At 37.5% G+C, this 19,718-nt stretch overlaps 1 protein-coding gene across 41 annotated transcripts in view; it reads right to left on the bottom strand.

Annotated features, from left to right (window-relative positions):
* NAV3 (neuron navigator 3) overlaps positions 1-19,718 on the bottom strand; it is a 555,833-nt gene that overhangs the window by 184,418 nt on the left and 351,697 nt on the right. For 38 of the 41 annotated variants that reach the window (XM_080604524.1, XM_080604504.1, XM_080604505.1 and 35 more), the window contains 2 exons: positions 6,573-6,690; positions 5,807-5,859 (listed from right to left, as the gene is read on the bottom strand). The exons of 2 other annotated variants lie outside the window; for them this stretch is intronic. In XM_080604524.1, the coding sequence (XP_080460650.1) occupies positions 5,807-5,859; positions 6,573-6,690 (171 nt within the window). Of the gene's footprint in view, positions 1-5,806; positions 5,860-6,572; positions 6,691-7,034; positions 9,954-19,718 lie in introns of those variants that run through there. One more of the 41 variants, XM_080604531.1, reaches the window with a different exon arrangement.

The raw sequence follows: 19,718 nt of genomic DNA, 5'->3' as shown, positions 1-19,718 counted from the left end.
ATACACTCTGATTAACACACTTCAGGCTATTCATTTCATTTCTGAAAACTTAGTGCACAAGCAGGCACTATAGAAATACAGGAACTAGATTACTAACTTGTGTTCTGTTCATTTAAGCACACCAAACCTGGAAAACACAAAATTCGAGTCTCTCATTCCTGTGTATTTTCAGAAGACTTTCACAGCAGCCAGTCATGAAATCTGTGAAGAACCACTGATAGTCATGGGGCAACAGTCAGAATTTAAACAAAAGGAGATCAGTATGGGAAGAAACTGGCCTGCACAAGAAAGGAGCTGGGATTACTTTTTAAAACTCATACTGAACTTCCATTAGTAACGAAACAATTTCTACACATAGCCAACTTTCTGTATATATTTCTATGTGTTACACTTGTGTGGAACACTCACCTGGATCTGCTCGAAAGTATAGAATGAATATCTTGGGTCATACATCTTGGGTCTGTATGGCCAATCTCGCCCAAAACTGCCTAGCAAAGCCAGAAGATTCTTGCAGCATTCAGCACTGAGCAGAGAGGAAGAGCTCACATGTGGGCCCACTTGACAGTGAAAATAGGGATGACATTTCCAAGCTTCCCAGTCCTCATAGAGCTCCACATAACAAAACCCACACAATCTCATATAAAATTCCATGGGCCTTAGAACATACCACACTTCTTTTATACAAAATGATGCTGTGCTTTACAAACAATTTTTAGACATAGTATGCTAATGACAATATTATCCTCCTTGTATATTAACATTCCTGGATACTGAGGGATGCTGCTCAGCAGTGCCTGCGCAGCACATCCCTGTCTGAGGATGTTTGACTGCAGGATACTTAAGAATACTTAAGGAAAGCGTACATACTGTAGGGCTGGTATGCTTTGTGGCACATTTAGCAGTTCTGGTTTCCACCTATTCATCCTGTTCACACTCTGACTCTGCTAAGAAGTGATTTGCGAGCACCTCATCAACCTGTAACCTTGGCTTCCTCTGGTGGAAAACCTAAGCATGTGAGCAAAAAAGGAGCTGGAGGGTGGGTTTTGGGGGCTGGCATGAGAGGGAGAGAAGCTGTGGGACTGCAGCAACACTAGGAAGCAACCAATACATCACCAAACATCATCTACCTGTATAGACATGTTCACTTTGTCCTGCTTCAGCTTCAGACTTCATACACTTTTTTTATGTTACAGAAAGTTCTCTCTATCACAAAAATGTTCCCTGCTTAAGCAGGGACCTCACACCACCTTCTTGCTAAACTACACAATTTTCTACATATATTCTTGTAGCTCTTTACTGAAGCATTTTCAATTTATTAACATCTTTTTAAAGGTATTATTAATGAAATTAAATACAATATTGTAGAAACAATCTTATTAGTGAGGCACATGGTCACATTGATTCCCATTTGTATCAAATACACTACTACTTCCCCAAAAAAAGGGTCAGCTCTGCTAACTACAGATTTTTACTAAAAGTTCACATCCACTTGGCAATGTGCTACAACTCTAACACCTTTTCTAACACTCTGATACTCAGGATGTGGTAAGCAAGACCTGTATTTTCATTGAACACAACTCCCTCTGTTGGACTGCAGCATGTCTGTATCCCAAACTGTAAAAATTACCTTTGAAGCATGGTTTTACAAACTGGTAGGAAACAGTGCCAAAGATAAGATTGACAAAATGAAAAAAAAAAATAGTCTTTATTAAATGCATTAAAGTCTCCTATGTTAGGAGTCTTTTCATAAAAAGGGCCTTTCCTGCCTTTCAGTATATATGAGAAAAACCCTGCTACCAGCTACAATTAAGAATGCTTTTGTACATAGATGTGTACTGGAAGACAGTTCCCATGGGAATTAATAAGAGCTAATTGTAAGGAAGAAAAAAATGGTAAGACAACATCAATCTTAAGAAAAAATCAACATGAAAAAATATATGCTCAAAATTTTTTGCAACTTTGACTTTATTTTACTACTTGTGCAGCTGAAAGCACCACAGACTGCATGAAGAAAGAACAGCAATGTTCAATGTTAGCTTTTCAAAATTGTCAAGGGACAGTACTGTCACCACAAAAAGATTTTCAGTCCAACACTCTAATTCTCTTGCATTTTCCCTAGGATGGATTACAAATGATATTTCATATTCTTACAACATCTTTGATATGATCTGTTTAGAGACAAAACACTGGAGATCTTTCAGTACATTTTTTAATATGTTCAGGAAGAAATATATATATATATATGAATTCTATCTTTTTGGACCATTATAGAAAAGTTTTACAATGTATTTTCTGTCCAAGATACTCTCCTGCTTTTTCTAATGATGGCAGTACTTTCAACAGAAAGTAAAGAAACAAATTGATTATAAACAAGCAGAAGGGAATTATAATTTTATTTCAACAAAATGTAAATCATTGAAAGACTATTATCTTTTAAAAGAAAAAAAATATTCTAGGTTTCATTAACTGATAAACTTCTGAAGAAAAGATTAATGTGGCTTTTTTTCCATTGAAGGAAAGAGATTTGAAAAAAAAAAAAAAAGGCTCAAGTGACATATTCCTTCTTGAATGAGATAGTTGTGAAGAAAAAAAAAATCACAAAAAGCAAGGCAAGACAAGGGGATTGTAAATGATGCTGTAGGCAATGTATATTCTAATAAACAGACTTTAAAATCCTTATTTTTATTTTAACCCTTAATAGTAAATACCAAAATCATTTTACCACAGTAGATTTATCCAGCAGAGAAGCAAATCTCACCAGTTAATGACAGCCATGAGGATTCTGGTAAAGCTAACTATACAAAAACTGGATGCTGCTGGAGTTTACAAGTTTTAATTTCTATCAACTTGGACCTGTGGAGCTGGTTCAACTGGTCTACAGTTTTTTTCTGCATCACTGCCAATATGAGAGCAGAGTACAAGACATTGCAACAGACTTAACTAGAAGAAAACTAAAAGAGAAACATTTAAAACATTTTAAAAATAAACATGAAAATATGTTTATGAATTAGGGTAACAGCTGAACTGAGATACTTTAAAAATCATTTGAAAGATGAAGCTAATAGCAAGAGGAAAACCAAATGGTGAGTGAAACAGAACTTGGGAATATTGGTAATGATTAATTATGAATTGATATTGGTATCATCTACAGAGCATATCAAGTATTCCCAGCAGCAGACAATCCATGTCAGCGTTCTCTAACTTAAGCTAATAAAATGTCTTAGACATCACCTCCTGGGACGGGTATCAAATAGCAAATGAATACAGAAAACATTTCTTCTTAATTGCAAGTTATGAGAGCAAGGATCATGAAAACATATGTGAAAGAGAAGGGTGGTGGGATTCTTGAGGTTTATAAGCTAAAAAGGTTGAAATGAAGGCAGTGGGTGAATGGCTAATATGCATAGGAATACGAATGAATGAATGGCTAACATACTTTTCAGGAGTATCATAGCACCGAATGAGTGGATAGCATGTTTATAGGAATAGCTTGATTACTGCTGATTTGATGGATGATGTTCTGAAAAATCCTGATAGGACACAGTATTACATACTGGCCTATTTCAGATATGTAAACTAGCTTTGAACACAGTTACTTTTTTTTTTTTTTTTCTGAATATTACAAATATCCAAGAGTCCACTGCCACAAGAAGAAGAAATTTGGTTTATCATTGCCTAATGGGCTAACAAAATTGAGAACTGCCATGGGAAATACCTGAAAATGTGATAAAATATTGCCTTCTGCTAGGCCACATCAGTTTGCAATCCAAATGAGACAAATGAAGAGCAGACTCAATACCTGGGGTCTCTGAGGGGCTTTGGAAGAAAGCTGACAAATTTGAGCTACTTTAACTACTTTAAAGTGTACCTTAGTACACTTTAAATTTCCTATCACAGTTAAAGAAATCAGTGGGATAAAATTGGTATTTCAAAACGCAGGAAAATAATCTGATCTGACTGTAGAGGTAAAAAAAAGAAAGTGACTGAATTACTAGAAATTACTACTTCTAGTAGTTGAACTGATGCTTTAGCACTGTGTGAGTACTGATGCATGATGGTGTACAGGAGTGTTCAAAGCACCCCATTCGAGAGCCAGAGCACCTGAGACATATTCTGTGGCCTGGCTGAGTTCAGAGTTCTGCTTGCAGGAGGGGGAATACAGACCAAAGAGAACCCTGCAGCAACCTGAGGTACTGTTGCAGCGACCATGCTTCCCTATACTGTACTAGAGATAGAGATAGAATCAAGAATCCCATATGCCACGTAAAGATTTTCTTGTCAGCAGGGAAGGAAGACCCCCTTTTTTTTTTTTTTTTTTTTTTTTTTTGAGATGCAAACCTTGTGCAAACTATTATTGAGAGAGTATTTCTCCCTGTAGCTTGGCTTTGGCTTTGGCTTATGGAAATGAAGTTAGATAGATATCAGAGTGGTGGGTCCCTCAGCAATCCTAGATGGTCAGTAACCAGTTACATAACCTGGGGAAATAATATCACTTTTCTGTGCTTTTGTCTCTTCTTGTTTGTCTTGTCTGTCTGGAATGGCAGGTTTTAATGTGATTAGAGTAAGGAGTGATTATCTCTCCATCTGTGTGTGTAATATTAGAGTTCCACGCTGGCGTTCCCAAAGTTCTCAGCCAGGGCCACTAGGTGCTGCTGTAATATGAGTAATTAAAATAATAACTAGTATTAAGGAAATTGCCTATATTCTTACTGTGGACTTTCAAAAAGCCCAAAAGCAAGAAAAGAAACTTATTCTAAACCTCCAAATTTTATGAAAAGTAAGAACGGAAAAAAAGAAAAAAAAACTTATTATGCATTTTGCTGGAACTCTATTATTTTCCTTTCACAGCTTTGCAGAAAACCACTGCAAATACCTTCCACCTTTTAAAAACGCACTGAATAAATGCAACACTTTTGTATTCCATTCCCACTTTTAAGCCGAGCTTCAGCAGTTTGCTATTATGCAAACTCATCCAAACCATGATACTCTGAAATCCTTGCCAGCTACACTATATTCATAAGCACGCCTTATTCATATACCATTTGGATGTGAACAGACAGGCAAAGTCCACAGCATGGGGGAGAATGGTTGTAATCGTAAATGATTCAGTAAATGCATGGTGATGTTACTGATGCTCAGATTTTGTACCTGCCAGTTCTACAGCCTTCCAATGAGGATTTATCTTATTAAATGTAGTTTACTAACCATAAACACAGTACAAGATTAATCAGACTCCGTATGAATCACAGTCACAAAATGCTTGTTGCCTGAGCGTATTAAAATGTCTTTAAGCAGCTGCCAGCTATATCTCAGAGAGCTATATGACTAAAGTGCTATTTCTGAAAGTCTTGGAGTCAGTGCATCTAACTGGACTTTACAGTGGACAATCCAAAAGGCTATTTATATTCAGAAATAATTTGGCAAGTCTTGTTCATCAAACCAGTTTTCCAGACACAAAGACTCCACTTAGAAATTTGTTCTTGGATTTATTGCCCTTAAAAATGAAGTTAAATGAAATTATCTGGATAATCAGGAGAAGAACAGGTTCACTAAAAAAGTTCTGGATTAATTAGTACTCATGAAGTTTTGCTGCTGAGTTACCTCAATTCCCAAAGTTAGCTAGCACAAAAATGAAGATACAAACACAAAGTATATGTGTAAAAAACAAGTACCAGGAACAGTATGTAAGAATTAGGACTGTATGTTAAATATGGGACAGAATATGCACAGTTTAAGTAAATCTTTAAAAAGCATTTTAGAAAGCTGTAGAGGTGCCAACACAAACTAAAAATGTATTTTTTCTTACCATTTGAGACTGGCTCCGGGGACAGCCATTGATATCTTCAACCTTCTCATTTGCTAAACAAAACAGTGAGGTGAGAAAGAAGTAAACCAGGAGATAAAGCTTTCTTCTCCACCCCCCAGCAAAACAAAACAAAAAGCACACACATACACACACACACAAAGAAAATAAAAAATAAAAAAGTAATTAAAAAAAAAGGAAGAGCAGAAAAGACACAGCAATAAAGTGCACAGGGTTTTGTTGACACAGAGCTCCTTTCTAAGCAAAGCTCGGTCGCACAGTAACAACACTCTTGTTAGCAGCAGTTGCTTCCACATGCCAAATCATGCAAAGTGGGAAGTGCGAAGGAGGTCGCTGCTAATTCTTCAGCCCCTGCAAAATAACTGCTGACATGAAATCTTCCACAATTGTCTTTGCAGGGTCAGGATACAGTTTCAAGGCAGCCCAGAAAGTATGAGCCACTCCAACTAACAAAATGCACACATGGGAGACATATGGTTTAATGGAGCATTCATTTCTGACAATTCAAAGTGTGTAAGATACAGTTCTGGCCATTTAAAGTATGGTTAAACAGCCACTTCCAAACATGCTCACATAAACATATTTTTTAATTAAGACAAGGATGAACCACACAAATATCAGAGACATATGGACCCAGTCAAATTGTATTATTCAGGGTTCATCTTATTGTTAAATACATTCAGCTTGAATTATATATTCCCCCATGCAAGGAGTCAGCTCTCTGTGCTTCTCTGAACCCTGGGCTTACCGATGATCTGGATGATTTCTGCTAGCAGAACTCCATCTGCAATGTCCTGTTGCAAATCCTTGATCAACCGCTTGTGGCCAGATTTTGCTAGGTAGTGGTTAGCCCAGTCAGTGTAAATCTGCAGAGCAGAGGGGAGGGCAGGAGGGAGAGAGGGGAGCGGGAAAGAAGACAATAAAAATTCTTAAAACAAATGTTGGCTTGCACACAGGAACTATTCTGGATCACATTCCAATTTAAGAAGTCAGCACCAAAGGAAACAATTTTAACTTTAGTTTTTTTAAAAAACAGCCGTGCCCCTCCCCCTGCCATTTTCTGTTTTATTTTAACATCAAATGATTCACTCCGTTTCATGAGGGTTCAAGCTTGCTGTGACCAAGCAAAATTCCCCTTGTGACTGTAAAGGAAACTCCTGCCATAAATCAGTCATGTCTGCCCCAATTCCACCTCCCACCATGTTCCTACCTACACGCACGCCCCGCCACACGCTCTACACGCGGAGGCTGCCTAAGAGAAAGTGAGAGCAGAAACGTGCGCCTGTGTTTTGGTGGGAGTTCATTGGTTTGTTGCTCATGATCCTGCCTGTGACAGTGCCTCTACGACACTTTCTGCAGTAGTCACGCTCTTCTGCTCTGCACAGTTCATTTGTTCCCTCACCCGTGGTTCAGCGTGTCGCAATGTGCACGGAGACTGAAAGCAACAAATGTCCAGAAGCCTTATCGCTGGAATTAGAGCATATATTCTGGCAATATACTGCGTCCTTTCTTTGCAAAAACAGGAGGGGGGAAGGGTGAGACCAAGCAGCACAAAAGCCTTTGCAACAGACAGCACAAAAATGGCACTCATTGACAAAAGTTTAGAAAGTACCATCTGAACTACATCCACCAAAGCAAAGGGGGAGAGAGGTTGAAAGCAGATCATAAGTTAAGAACGGAGGCATCTATGTGTCCAAGGAGCGCGTTTGCTAACAGAGCAGGGGTGTGCACAACAGGACCCAGGTTCACGTAGAGTGAGAGGGAGAGGCAGGGACACCATCCCACGTGCACTGAAGGGCCAGTGCTCACCAGGAGGTGCTCACACCATCCCCCAGGTTTCCCAGCAGGCAGGGGCAGTGTGGACTAGTGAGACTTCACCCAGTTTTCACACAGTGTCAGGGCATCAGTGGCCCTTGGCAGCAAGGGGTGACTGCTATCAGTGAGGTGTCTGTGGTCCCTCTCCCCATCCCCCAAGAAAGGACTTGCACAGATCATCCTGTATCCTTGCATGTGACCACTGAAAGAAAGCATATATGCATGGCAGCATTGCTGTGTAAGTAAATGTAATATCCACGCTATTCTCTATGCTGAGATTGTTTGAAATTGTTGAAACTGCACCTCTTCCATAAGAACAATATGAGGTCACTTTATAAACATCCTTTTATTTAACCTCACAGACCCTCGGGAGGAAAGGAACAGAATCCCATTTTGTGAACAGTAAAAACAGAGGCCAAAGCCATTAACTACTTGCTTAGTTCAACAAGGAAATCTGTGGCAGAACCGTGATGGGAAAGTGGATGAAATTCCCAGTCCCAAGTCTTACCCAGAGAACCAACATCCACTTTCCAGCCAGTGAAGGTATCACTGCTCGGTCCATGTTCACATCAGAAGGACTCATTTGCCACGAGTCCCTTTGTCACAGGTTTTCTTCAGTAAAATTGCAACTGGTTTGGTCTATCCTATTTCTTCACAAATTCCTATAGGTAGATCACCAACTGTTTTGCCGCAGCTTTCTTGACAGCTTTAGGACTTTAAATAACTTCATAGCATTAAACTGGAAGAGGATTCATGTCTCCCATAGCCAAAGGATTCTGCTGCTAGATGGGTATGTAAACTTCCCTGTTGCACCTAGAAGTCTTTTTTGGTCACCTTTGTTCTCACTGACTGAAACTTTTTCACTATTACAGGTGAGTGACATGAAAGACTCTAGTAAAATGTTTTTCAAAAACAATTGCAGCTAAGAAAGTGTTTCTTCAGTGTTTATAAATAAATATAAGGAATGCTAATGTGAATCTCTAAAGATGGTATTAACACAAATTTAGAACAATATGAATTCAGGAGGATAAAAGGCACATACCACACCCATAGCATCATGTATTCCTTACTACTAGTGTTTCAACTTCAGTCATTCTTCTAAAATAAAGTCTCATGAGTATTCTCTGAACTACCATAAGCTGAACTACTTTCTGTACTCCAATGAAATTGACCCACTGGAACATACAGAATTTAATACCCACTGACATTATTTTGAGTTAGTTTTGTACTACAAATAAAAATACCTTACCAAGCATTTCCTTTTTCATTTGTCACACCCACACATAATCTGGTGTACCAATCCTAATTTTGACTACAATTTGAACTATCCTCTCACTAAGCAGCCAGGGAAATTTCATTCTAGCAGCTGTTGTGCAAGTATCTAATACTTAAAGAATGGACTTCACCCACCCACCCTTCATATATTTCTTTTTTCGTAAATTTAAAAGTGGAAAGTATAAAGAATGTAAATACAAGAGATTAAAGTTAAATGTCATAGATAAGGGTGGTGTGTACACAAAAATTGATAATCTACGTCACATCAGTGGGCACAAGAAATTATCGATGGCCTGTACTTCGACAGTTAAGAAATGATGGAAAAAAACAGTGGGAGGAAGCAGTGGTAAAAGAGGAGTTTTTTTTCCACTTCAGAAGTATTCTAAAAGAAAAATAAAATGTGAAGAGTTGTTGACAGAGACCATAGAGCAAACCAATACCCAGTTGGCAGGGGAATGTCACATTTAATTTCCTCTCTTTCCATAGGGTCACCACTTGCTTCAGTTTGCCCCCTTCCCCATAGGACACCCCTTTCATTCATCTCATTCTTCCAGGGACCCAACTGCTCAGGAGTCAGTTGCAAAAAATGAGAAGCATGTAGACAGACACATGAAATTATAAGAATGTATGCACACCACTATCTTTTTTTACATGAAATACTCTGGTGCAAATACCATGGGAAATAGAGAACTGCCTTCACAGTTTTTAAGTATCAATGTAACTGTAATTTTATCTTAAACTCCTCAAGACAACAAAAAGCTCCAGTTTCACGACTGACAGTATTCACTTTGCAAAGAAAAGTCACACAGACCAGAAGATAAAAAAGCAGTAACTTCATGCAATGGTTTGCTTTGTATTAGCGCTCCCCTGTTGTTGGGTGCTGAGCACCTTTAAGGAAGAGCTGTGCATGATCTTTTTTTCAGAATTAGCAATATATCATTACGTTTTGCACTAATTGTTCAGTAACATTTCCCCAAAATATTTATTTATTTTATTTTATTTTATTTTATTTTATTTTATTTTATTTTATTTTATTTTATTTTATTTTATTTTATTTTATTTTATTTTATTTTATTTTATTTTATTTTATTTTATTTTATTTTATTTTATTTTTTTATTATTCAGAGCTGTTCCAGAGAAGGCATACAGGAGGGTTAGTTGTTGCAACACTTCCTCCCCAATTCATTGCTTGGCCCAGTGACCCTGCCTTACAGCTACAGGCTGGGATGGGCTGATGGCTTACTCATTTCCTCCCTAAACTTCCTCCCCTACCACCACGCTTCACAGACACATCCAGCTGGGGAGTATTTGACTTCAGTGCTAGGCTCCAGCCACTGGTGACGTACAGGAGAGTCGCCGTTATCTGCAATGCAGAGGACTAGTCTCAACGTCGTGATAACAGAAGAGAGACGATTCTATGTTTGTGTGGTCCAGGCCGCATCCTGGTATTGGATGATTTAACCACTTGCAACACGAAGCAGAATTCAGTGGGGCAATCTGAGCTTGGGCACAGCCTGCTCGTGTTAACAATGGTTTCCCCTAGCATTCCTCAGCTGCATGTCATACTAACCTTCCAGAAAGTACAGAAAATAAACTCCAATACCCAAACATAGTTATGAACTTCACCTCGATACTTCATACGCTGGTGTAATGAACACAGGAGAGCCACTTGACAGGATCGATAATAAAACAAAACACCTGTTTACATTAGTTTAATCGAGTGAAAAAGAGTGGGGAAAGTTATTGACTTTCTTAGAAGATTCTTTAATCATAAAGCAGACAATTATACACCAGGCAGAACTATAATGAATCCTCTTTAAAATTAATACAGAAAAGTTACCACCCACAATCAATGTTAAGAAGGAAATGTCAAATGGATTTCATAAGTACAGTCTGCCCAACACAATAATAATGCATGACACTTGTAAGCATCTTCCCCAAAATCATCTCAACATACTTTCCAGACAAAAATGAGATCACCCCTATTATTTAAGATTCCCTAGACTTTCTGTAAGATGTGGGGAAACTGAAACTGAGGTATAAAGGCTTTCTTGGTGGATTTCTGCTATTTTTATTATTATTTATTTATTTATTTATTTATTTATTGAACTTGGCTCTCTCAAGGGCAAGCAGAGCTGGGAATACAACCCAGATATTCTGAGTTGCAATAATTTCTTATATATATATATATATTATTTATTTATGAGGCTGTTTTATAAATAGGCATGGTGCGAAAATGTATATTTCAAGAATCAGGACCCTTCTGCATATTTTTATTTGCTTGCTACAGAATCTAGAATTTCAGATCTGAGAATGGTTTCCTGTTGCTATCAAGAAGACAGCTTTCCATACTTAGTGTGCTCCACTGTCATTCAATTATGTGCCACTGCTGCTGGGAAGAACAACAGTTGCAGCCAGCTGAGTTATGCCAAGACCTCATGACAGATTTCCATGCCATTTAGGATAGGTTATATTTGAAGCAATATTTAAATATTTGTCCACTATAGGAAAACGGTTCCTTCCTAGGTATCTGGGAATCAACAGAGAGTATCCATTTCTCAGCATTTGTCCTTCAAAATGATGTAGAAGACAACTGTATCCTCATTCATTAGTAAAAAAGAATTGAAATGCAGTCCATCGATGCTTTTTTCTGTGCACAATATCAGCCTTATATCTCTGGAGGAGGGGATGCTTTTTAAGAACTCCATTTCCCAAATGGATGTCTTTGGCATCAGCAAGCTTCCCACAGTTTGTTATTTTTTATTCTTTTATCTTGTAGCAAACAAAAGCTGGAGAAATGGCAGGAAAAGTTAGCTATTACAAAGAATGTTACTAGCTGCTGCAGAATACCTGGGTTGCAATGGTTCACAGCAATATACAATGCTACTTCTTAACACACCAGGATTCTGCCTTTTATTCTGTTCTCAGACTATATCCATACATTTGATAATCTTTATTATTTTTTTTCTCTAAAAAAAATAAATCTGAATAAGGTAGAATACAAGATAAGAACTTAAGCAGTCAGCTAAAATGGAAATATGGTATTGTTAACTTAATAAATGTATTATGTGAATTACAAGTGTAATGTATCTATTCTGCTTAAAATGTGGTCATCAGAGAAAACTGATTGTTGATCGCACTTAGAGCTTTTCACCCACAGACACTTGTTCAAGTCATGCTTGTACAAGAAGAGACTGATGCCTTGTTTTTGCTCTTCTCCAGTGTGCTACGAAATGGGCTGCAAAGACTGTATATTTATTTCCTGGGCTGTTTTCCAGTGTGTGGCCTAAACTGGATGTTGAATACCCAGCTGGGCCTACATAACAGTCCCAGAGTCCCTGATGAAGGGGACTAGCCAGAGTAGAGGGCATGACCACAACTCTACTTAGACAGAGCTATTCTTGGCCAATAAATTGTGGGTAACAAAACATGTGTTGGAGTGTCCCCAAAGCTGCTTGCATTTATAAAGAGAAGCTGGGCAATGCACTGACTAGTGTTAGAAGAGGGTGAGGAAATCTTTGCAAAGAGATGCCTTCATTTCGTCTCCTCACTAAGGAAAACTTAACTGGAAAGCTGGATCTGACCTTTTAAATGTTTTCTTACTGAAGGTTATTTCCCTGGGCTGCAAAAGATTGATCTATTAGTTTCATTCCTGCTATTAACAAGGAAAAGGGCTAACTTTGCAAACAATGGCACACAATTAGACTGCCATAAGAGACAGATCAAGCATCTGATTTATGTCAAGATTTAACTTACTATAGAAAACACACTCCAACTCAGGTGCTTCAAAGTAAAACTGGGAGGCTGGGGGTGGCATTTTCTGTAACACTGAGCAAATTACATGACAAGGAAAAATATTTACACAATTAAAAATATATGGCCAGAAAATGAAACTAGAATGACTTAATTTATAGGCAAGGTGGAAGCCAGTGCATTTCATTTAACAGAATGAAATGAGTATTAAATGACATTCCAGAAACCCTGTTTCTGAATCCCAGTGAGCAAATGAGAACAATTACAATTTAAGGAATAGAAACCATTCAGAGCAATACATAGAAATTAACTAAAATGTCAGAATCCCTATAGTACAATTCTATGTTGCAAATAGCAGCATATATCCATCAACACCACTCAGTAATCTTCATATAAAAATACAATTAAATTAAATAAAACTTTGCTAATCCCAGCAAAGAAAATGAATAGAAAGAATACTGTTCAACAATCACTGGCAATCTTTAAATATTTATTCAGCTATTGGGAGGCCGTTTTATATTTCCAAGTTTCACTTAGAGTTTGTGATCTTATCACCCAAATGACATTTGCACTGATTACTGTTCTCTCTTTCCTCACATTTCTACCAAATCCCAACCCAGAATTAATACGTCTTTGAGGCCAATATTCACCAATGACAGTGAAGCAAGGCTTGTGATGTGTCTGCGCCAGATGAAAATTAACAGTATAAGTCCCTTTGAGTGCGTATTTGAGTGTGCATAAGTTTTGCTAAGTGATTTGTATATTGCAAATTAAACAAAACCTAAGTCTTTATAGAATGAAATAACCTGCTCATCCTTTGAAAAGAAGCATACCAATTTGCTTCATATTTAAACACATCGTCTAGTTTACTAGTTTATTGCAGCTACTCTTCAGTCCTGTGCAATAGCAATGAAGTGCCACAGGAAGGAGCCAGATATTCACACTGCAGCTGCAAAGGCCCCAGCCAGACGGCTGGGCATCTGCAGACTTGTACTGCGGGGAAGAGAGACTTGTTAAGAGAGCAACAACACCACAGTTATTAATACTGGCCTCGAGCTTCCTGAATTAACAGGAGATGATGCTAAGTGCCATGCAGAGCAAACCTCCAAAACAGTGACTTTTTTATATTAGTACTCCATTTACTTACCTGTATCTCTAATTTAGCTATATTTTTCAAGTTTAAAGTACATTTTGGCATCATTTTAGTGAAAGTACAACAAAATACAGGACCTATTATTCAATAATGCCTTTACATAAGACATTGATTCAAACTAGTATCTCAGTTAATTTTATTAAAGAGATGAACAGGATTCCCTACTGGGCCTAAGTGTTAAGCCTAGAGACACCACTCAGAAAGTGAATCTGTCTTAGCATGTCAGTTCAGATACAGAGTGCACTTCTAAAGGTAATGACCTGCCACTTCTTTTGTGCTCTCAGAGCACAGGAGCAAGATCGCCTTCACTTGAATCAAAAAAGTGAGGTACGCTTCGAGAGCATGCTGGATGCACGCCATTCACTAGCCAGCATTCAGTCCATGCAACAAAACCTCAATTAATCCAAATCGCCCTCCAACCCAAAAATGTGTACCTTGGAGATACTGGCTTCTTAGTACCAAACTGTTTTTCCCCACAAGCCAACCATTCCTGACACATGTGTGTCCCAGAAGGGAGGGGAAAGAGGGAGGGTGTGATAGAAAGAGGAGCTGACTGTTCTGTGTAGCGGGACATACACTGAGATGCTTCTGGAAGTTGTTGTAATGTTGTAGAAGCAACAAATATAAGAGGAGGAAATATTTTGGTTTTGATAGTGGTGAAGCGTGAAGACATTATTTTGACCAAGAAGGACATTGCTAGCCTTCTCCAATACAAATAAATGAACTAAAACTCCTTTCTCCTGTATGTGCACATGCACTTGCACATTATCTGAGCCTGTCCAAAGCTCTCAACCACAGCTGTCTATGACAGTTCCTGGCCAAAAAGATATCCCTTGGAAGAAACAGATGATCTGGGAAGGAGCACCATTGCCTGTGCAAAGGAGGAAGCCATATTTCTACTTCTCTGGCTATCCAGGCTAGCAAGGATGGCTCTCTGTACCAGAAGCCTCATTCTATTCCCAAGTGAGATACTTAATGTTTATTCTAAACTTGCATCAGACTTGTGTCTGATACATATCTTGTCACTTCGAGGATAGTTTCATGGCTAGTCCTACACTCACTTTAATAAACAAAACCACAGAAAGAAAAGTTAAGTTTTCTGTAAATGCAAAAATGAACTGAATTTGCATAGGCTTCCTTTGTGGCTCACTAATATCAAGACAACAGAGAAGAGCAGAGAAAAATATTCAGACCTGCCTGGAAATCACAAAGTAATTTCAAAATAAAAACATCCTTGCTCTTTTCTGTTCAAAAGCAATAAGCCACCAGAGCATTGCCAGGGGGCACCTGCCCTAGAGAAGCAGCAGCAGGGCTCCTCACATGGAGCTGAGGAGATTCTACAGTGAAACTCCTCCAGATTTTCCATCAAAACTCATTTTAAGGATTTATAACTTGGATGGAGACATTCTTTCCACGCTGCGATTTGGCATTAAAGAACTTGGCCCAGGGATCAAAATAACCCTTTTTTCCAGCACTTCTTTTTAAGTGTGGGAAGGCAAATTTCTGATATATAAAAATGCAAAAATATGAAGAAATACTTTTGCTCTTTTGTTGCAAGAAAACAGTGGCAAGTAAGACTGCAACTAATTTTAAATATAATGCCTCCATCCAGCTTGTATTTTTTGAGGCTTAGAAAGTAATTTGAATTGTTTGGTTTTCTCTCATGTGGAAGAATGATTTTGCAAATCAAAATAAACAAAATAAACTCTGCTTTCTGAGCTGCATATTTCATAACAAGACACTTTAACTTCTGCTTAACTTTTCTTTGGTCTTTGACTGTTGCTTCTCACTAACTCCATAATTTTAATAGCAATAAATGCATTATACACATTCAGCACAGTTAGCAAGTGCTAAAGGTAATACAACATTAATATCATCTAACTATGTCAATGGCTTCAGGCATAAGTGGTCTGGGCCTCTTCTTACTGTCATTCAGTTCTGTTGAAACAGGTCTTTCTGGTGGATGTGTGAGTTGTAATGGTCAGTATGCAAGCATTTTGCCTTTTTCTGCCTTGCTGAAACTTAGAGAAATGAAAGTATTAATACACAGATGACAGACTACATGCATATTTCTTCAATTTAAGCAATATAAATCAGTGTTTTATGACTTGAAAGATTAAGGATACAGGTCAATACAATAGGAATACCACTAGAGTATTTATTTCCCTTTAATCACTATTGAAAGCATTGCCCAAAATAAAGGTCTGCCCATTCTGATGATAATAATATTTAAATTAGCAATCATCCAGCACAATATGTTTTAGGTATGAAGTAAATTCTGCCAGACAATAATCTTAAATAACAAAGGGAATATAATAATATTATCATAGATTTTGCAACAAAAGGCTTTTCATCCTAAGTTTGATTCAACGTCATATTCTTCCTCATTTCTTACCAAAAGCCCTGTGTCATATATAGCTTTTGTAACACAATGAGATCTAGAAGGATCATCCTATGGAAAGTAAGAGTCTAGGCTCCTAATCAAAACACTGTAAACCCGCTTGTTTTCTTTTATAAAAGGGGAAGGTCTGCCTAAACACCTTTAGTGAGAACTCTGGCTGCACATCACATAGAAAAAGGCAGTGTCTCAAGAAGGGATGTCTCTATGGCCTTGTAACTGTTCTTCCTCTATGTTCTACTTGAAATCTCCCATAGAAATCTCCCAACATATACCCACTTCTTGGTGTTCTGCTTACACACCATATAGGACTATACTGCGCCCCAAAGCAACATCAACAATTCATGATTCAAAAGATTTTCTTTTCACCTGCTGTTTACCTCTGAAGACAATGAAAAAAAAATACCTCTTAGCTCAGTATTAAATTAATCTCTTAGCTCAGTATTAAAATAGCAACTTCAGGATACAAATATATATATGTATATAATACATAAAAAATAAATCTAGCAACAGATAAATGCACCACTTAAAGTATTTTTTTTTAATGAATAAACTAGCACATTCATATGCTGAATATTACCACTCTGATATATAAGTCTGGAGACCAAGGAGGTTTCAATAATGAATAATAGTTAAAATGAATAATAGTGTGAAGTTTATATGTAACATCTTCTGCCATATTTCAAAACCATTTATGAAGGATCAAAGCTTAGATATTATGTAAAGATCCACCCTAGCAGAAATGAACACCCTTTGAGGTAGGGAAGGTTTACAGTTCTCATCTGAACAACTCTAGGTAAGCAATGGATGCTATTGCTTCAAACTAATATCCAAATTATGATGTCTGTATTACTCCTTCTACAAATAAAATACTTTGTTTGTTTGTTTGTTTGTTCGTTTCTTAATGTTACATCTCATTGATATGATGTGAATTTCAAGGCACAAAGAGAAATGACCAGAGGATGTGAGACTGAAGCTGAAAAACCCTTCCAGATCTGCACATATGTACAAACTGAATGGCAGGATTTTTAGGACTTGTTATTGCTGACTCCAGGCACACAAGTGTCTTATAACTGAATGCAAATCAGATGGTCTGTTAGTCTACCACATTTTAAGGATAGCAAGAGCCTATTACCTGAAGAAGACAAGGGTCTTGAGAGAGCTATCTGAAACTCAGCAATTACCTGACTTTTTTTTTTTCTCCTACTATAGACAACACCTGAGATGTAACTACAAATGTTAGTTAGATCTACATTTATTTTATTTTATTTTATTTTATTTTATTTTATTTTATTTTATTTTATTTTATTTTATTTTATTTTATTTAACTTCAAAGCCAAGCCAATATCTCCTATACCACAAAATAGCCGGTATTTTTGAGTTTGAGGTCTGTTCTCCAGGTCCTCGTGACTGGCCTTACACAGGACACTAACTACCATCATCCTCAAGGGACTGTGCTCCACATCTGCAACTCTTCACTCACTGCCCCATGTTTCTCTTTAAAATATACACTCAAGTGATACCCTTGACTCTTGGATAACAGACTAGAAATGAAGGATAGGGCTTGACTGGCTCACTTTAAAGGGTCACTGCCTTTAAATTTAATTAAATACATATCTTCTACCTCCCACACAATGGTACCCTGGGACTAAAGGCTTCTGTAAGGGATTAGGGAAGGGATATTCACATTGCAGCCACACCACTATGCAGAAAATAATTCAAGACTTGGGAAGCTGTGAGCAGGAAGCAGAGGATGAAGAAGAAAGGGACTCTATGAAAACACAAACAAATAACTCTGCTGGCTAGAGATTACAGCATTCATTTTGGAGAAAAGAGATTGTGTTCCAGCCTTTTCTTACAAGATCCCTTCTGTATTTTGTCTCACTAATGTGAGAAACAGAAATGATCCTTGGTGAAAGGAGCATCAGGTCTTCTCCCAAAGGACTGCCTAAGCTAGTAGCCTACCAACTTTTGTCCCTTCCCAAGAAATGCTGAGTATTTTTCTTGGATGTAATAGTGCAGGATGGCACTATCAGCACTAGTAGCTCCCAAGGTAGCTCTGTCTGTGAGGAGGTTGGCACTGCAGGAGAGCCTACACAGCTGCACAGGGCATGCAGAGTATCACTTTGAGGACTTCTGTGGACAGCTCTGTATTTAATCTACTGGTATAGGATAAGCAAAACTGATTTTGCTGACCTTGCCATTAACATTCCAACTCCCTAATAAATTAATATAAAAAATAATTTAATCATTCTTGCTTTTTGTGTGTGTGTGTGCATTTTTTTTATTTTTTATTATTTTTAAAAAATAAACAGTTAATGAACAATGAATATTTAATTCTGGCACACTGTCTTATTTTTTTTGCCAACTCTAACCATTTGTTACAGTAGGCAGGTGCTTATTTCACCTGCCCTTTAAATAAACTTTGCTGGTAAGGTGCTTGACTCTGTTAAGCCAATGCAGATTGTGAGCATTCTCAGAAGTACAATTTCAAGTCTGTACAGATCCTTAATGTAAAAACCTGGGATGGCTATGGATGGACTGCAAGTGTTGCCAAAACAGGCAGCTGCTGAGTGGGAGTTTTGAGGATGAGAATGATGGATATAGGCACCTAAAATGCAAGTGAGGTGGGTCATAGGAACATAAATTTTTTGGAGGAGGTGGGGAGATCTCATATTTCAGAAATTACTGTGCAAAGGACACCCTTTGTTAAAAGTTCAACTGTTTACTACATTATTTAGTGCATAAAATAAGTATGGAACTGAATAGTCTTTAAAACAAAATTTTCCTTCAATTCTCACAGTTGTTCTTGAAAACCACTGGTAACAAAAATTTATCTTGTTTAGCATGACCTGCTGAATGTCTCTCATTTCTGATACAAATATGGAAATATAAGGAGAAATGCTTTGGAGGAACTTCCTGAAAACAATTTAGAACCCTAATGTATTTTTAGTGTGTTTTTTTTTTTTGAAATTATTATTTATTTATTTTATTTTACAAACTTATACATTTGGGAACCACACATTAGAGAGGGAAGTGAACTTTGAATTTATTATAAACTGATGTACATCTTGAGTTGTGCAGTCCCACAGAAAGATTTCTCAAACATTACACCAGATGGCTTTGCTCTCAGCTTCCTTAGGCAGGTTCATGTTACTTCACTATCAGCAATAAAATCCCATACTTACATTACTGTTTCATTTTATGTTACTGTCATTATCTTGTTACAGGTTACAATGGTATTGATATTATCTGTCTAATAATTATTCCTGAGTCACAGCAGTAAAACTCTTAAATCTCAAGCTCTGATCTAGAATCTGCTGAAGCACTTAAGTTTCATCTGTGTCTCTTTGACTGAAAAAGATGTTCCAAACACTAAAAGAATTAAAGTGGGCAAATTGCTTCTCTAGTCTGTGGTTTTATAGTAAACCAATCCCAACTCAGCTAGAGAGATTTAAGTGAGTCTCTCCCAAAATATGATTTTTCTGTGTATTGTGTAG

The sequence above is a fragment of the Anser brachyrhynchus genome, assembly GCF_964034855.1.
Source record: "Anser brachyrhynchus genome assembly, chromosome: 1".
NCBI lineage: Eukaryota > Metazoa > Chordata > Aves > Anseriformes > Anatidae > Anser > Anser brachyrhynchus.
The sequence above is the reverse complement of the archived record's forward strand: the minus strand, read 5'-3'. Positions and strand labels throughout refer to the sequence as shown.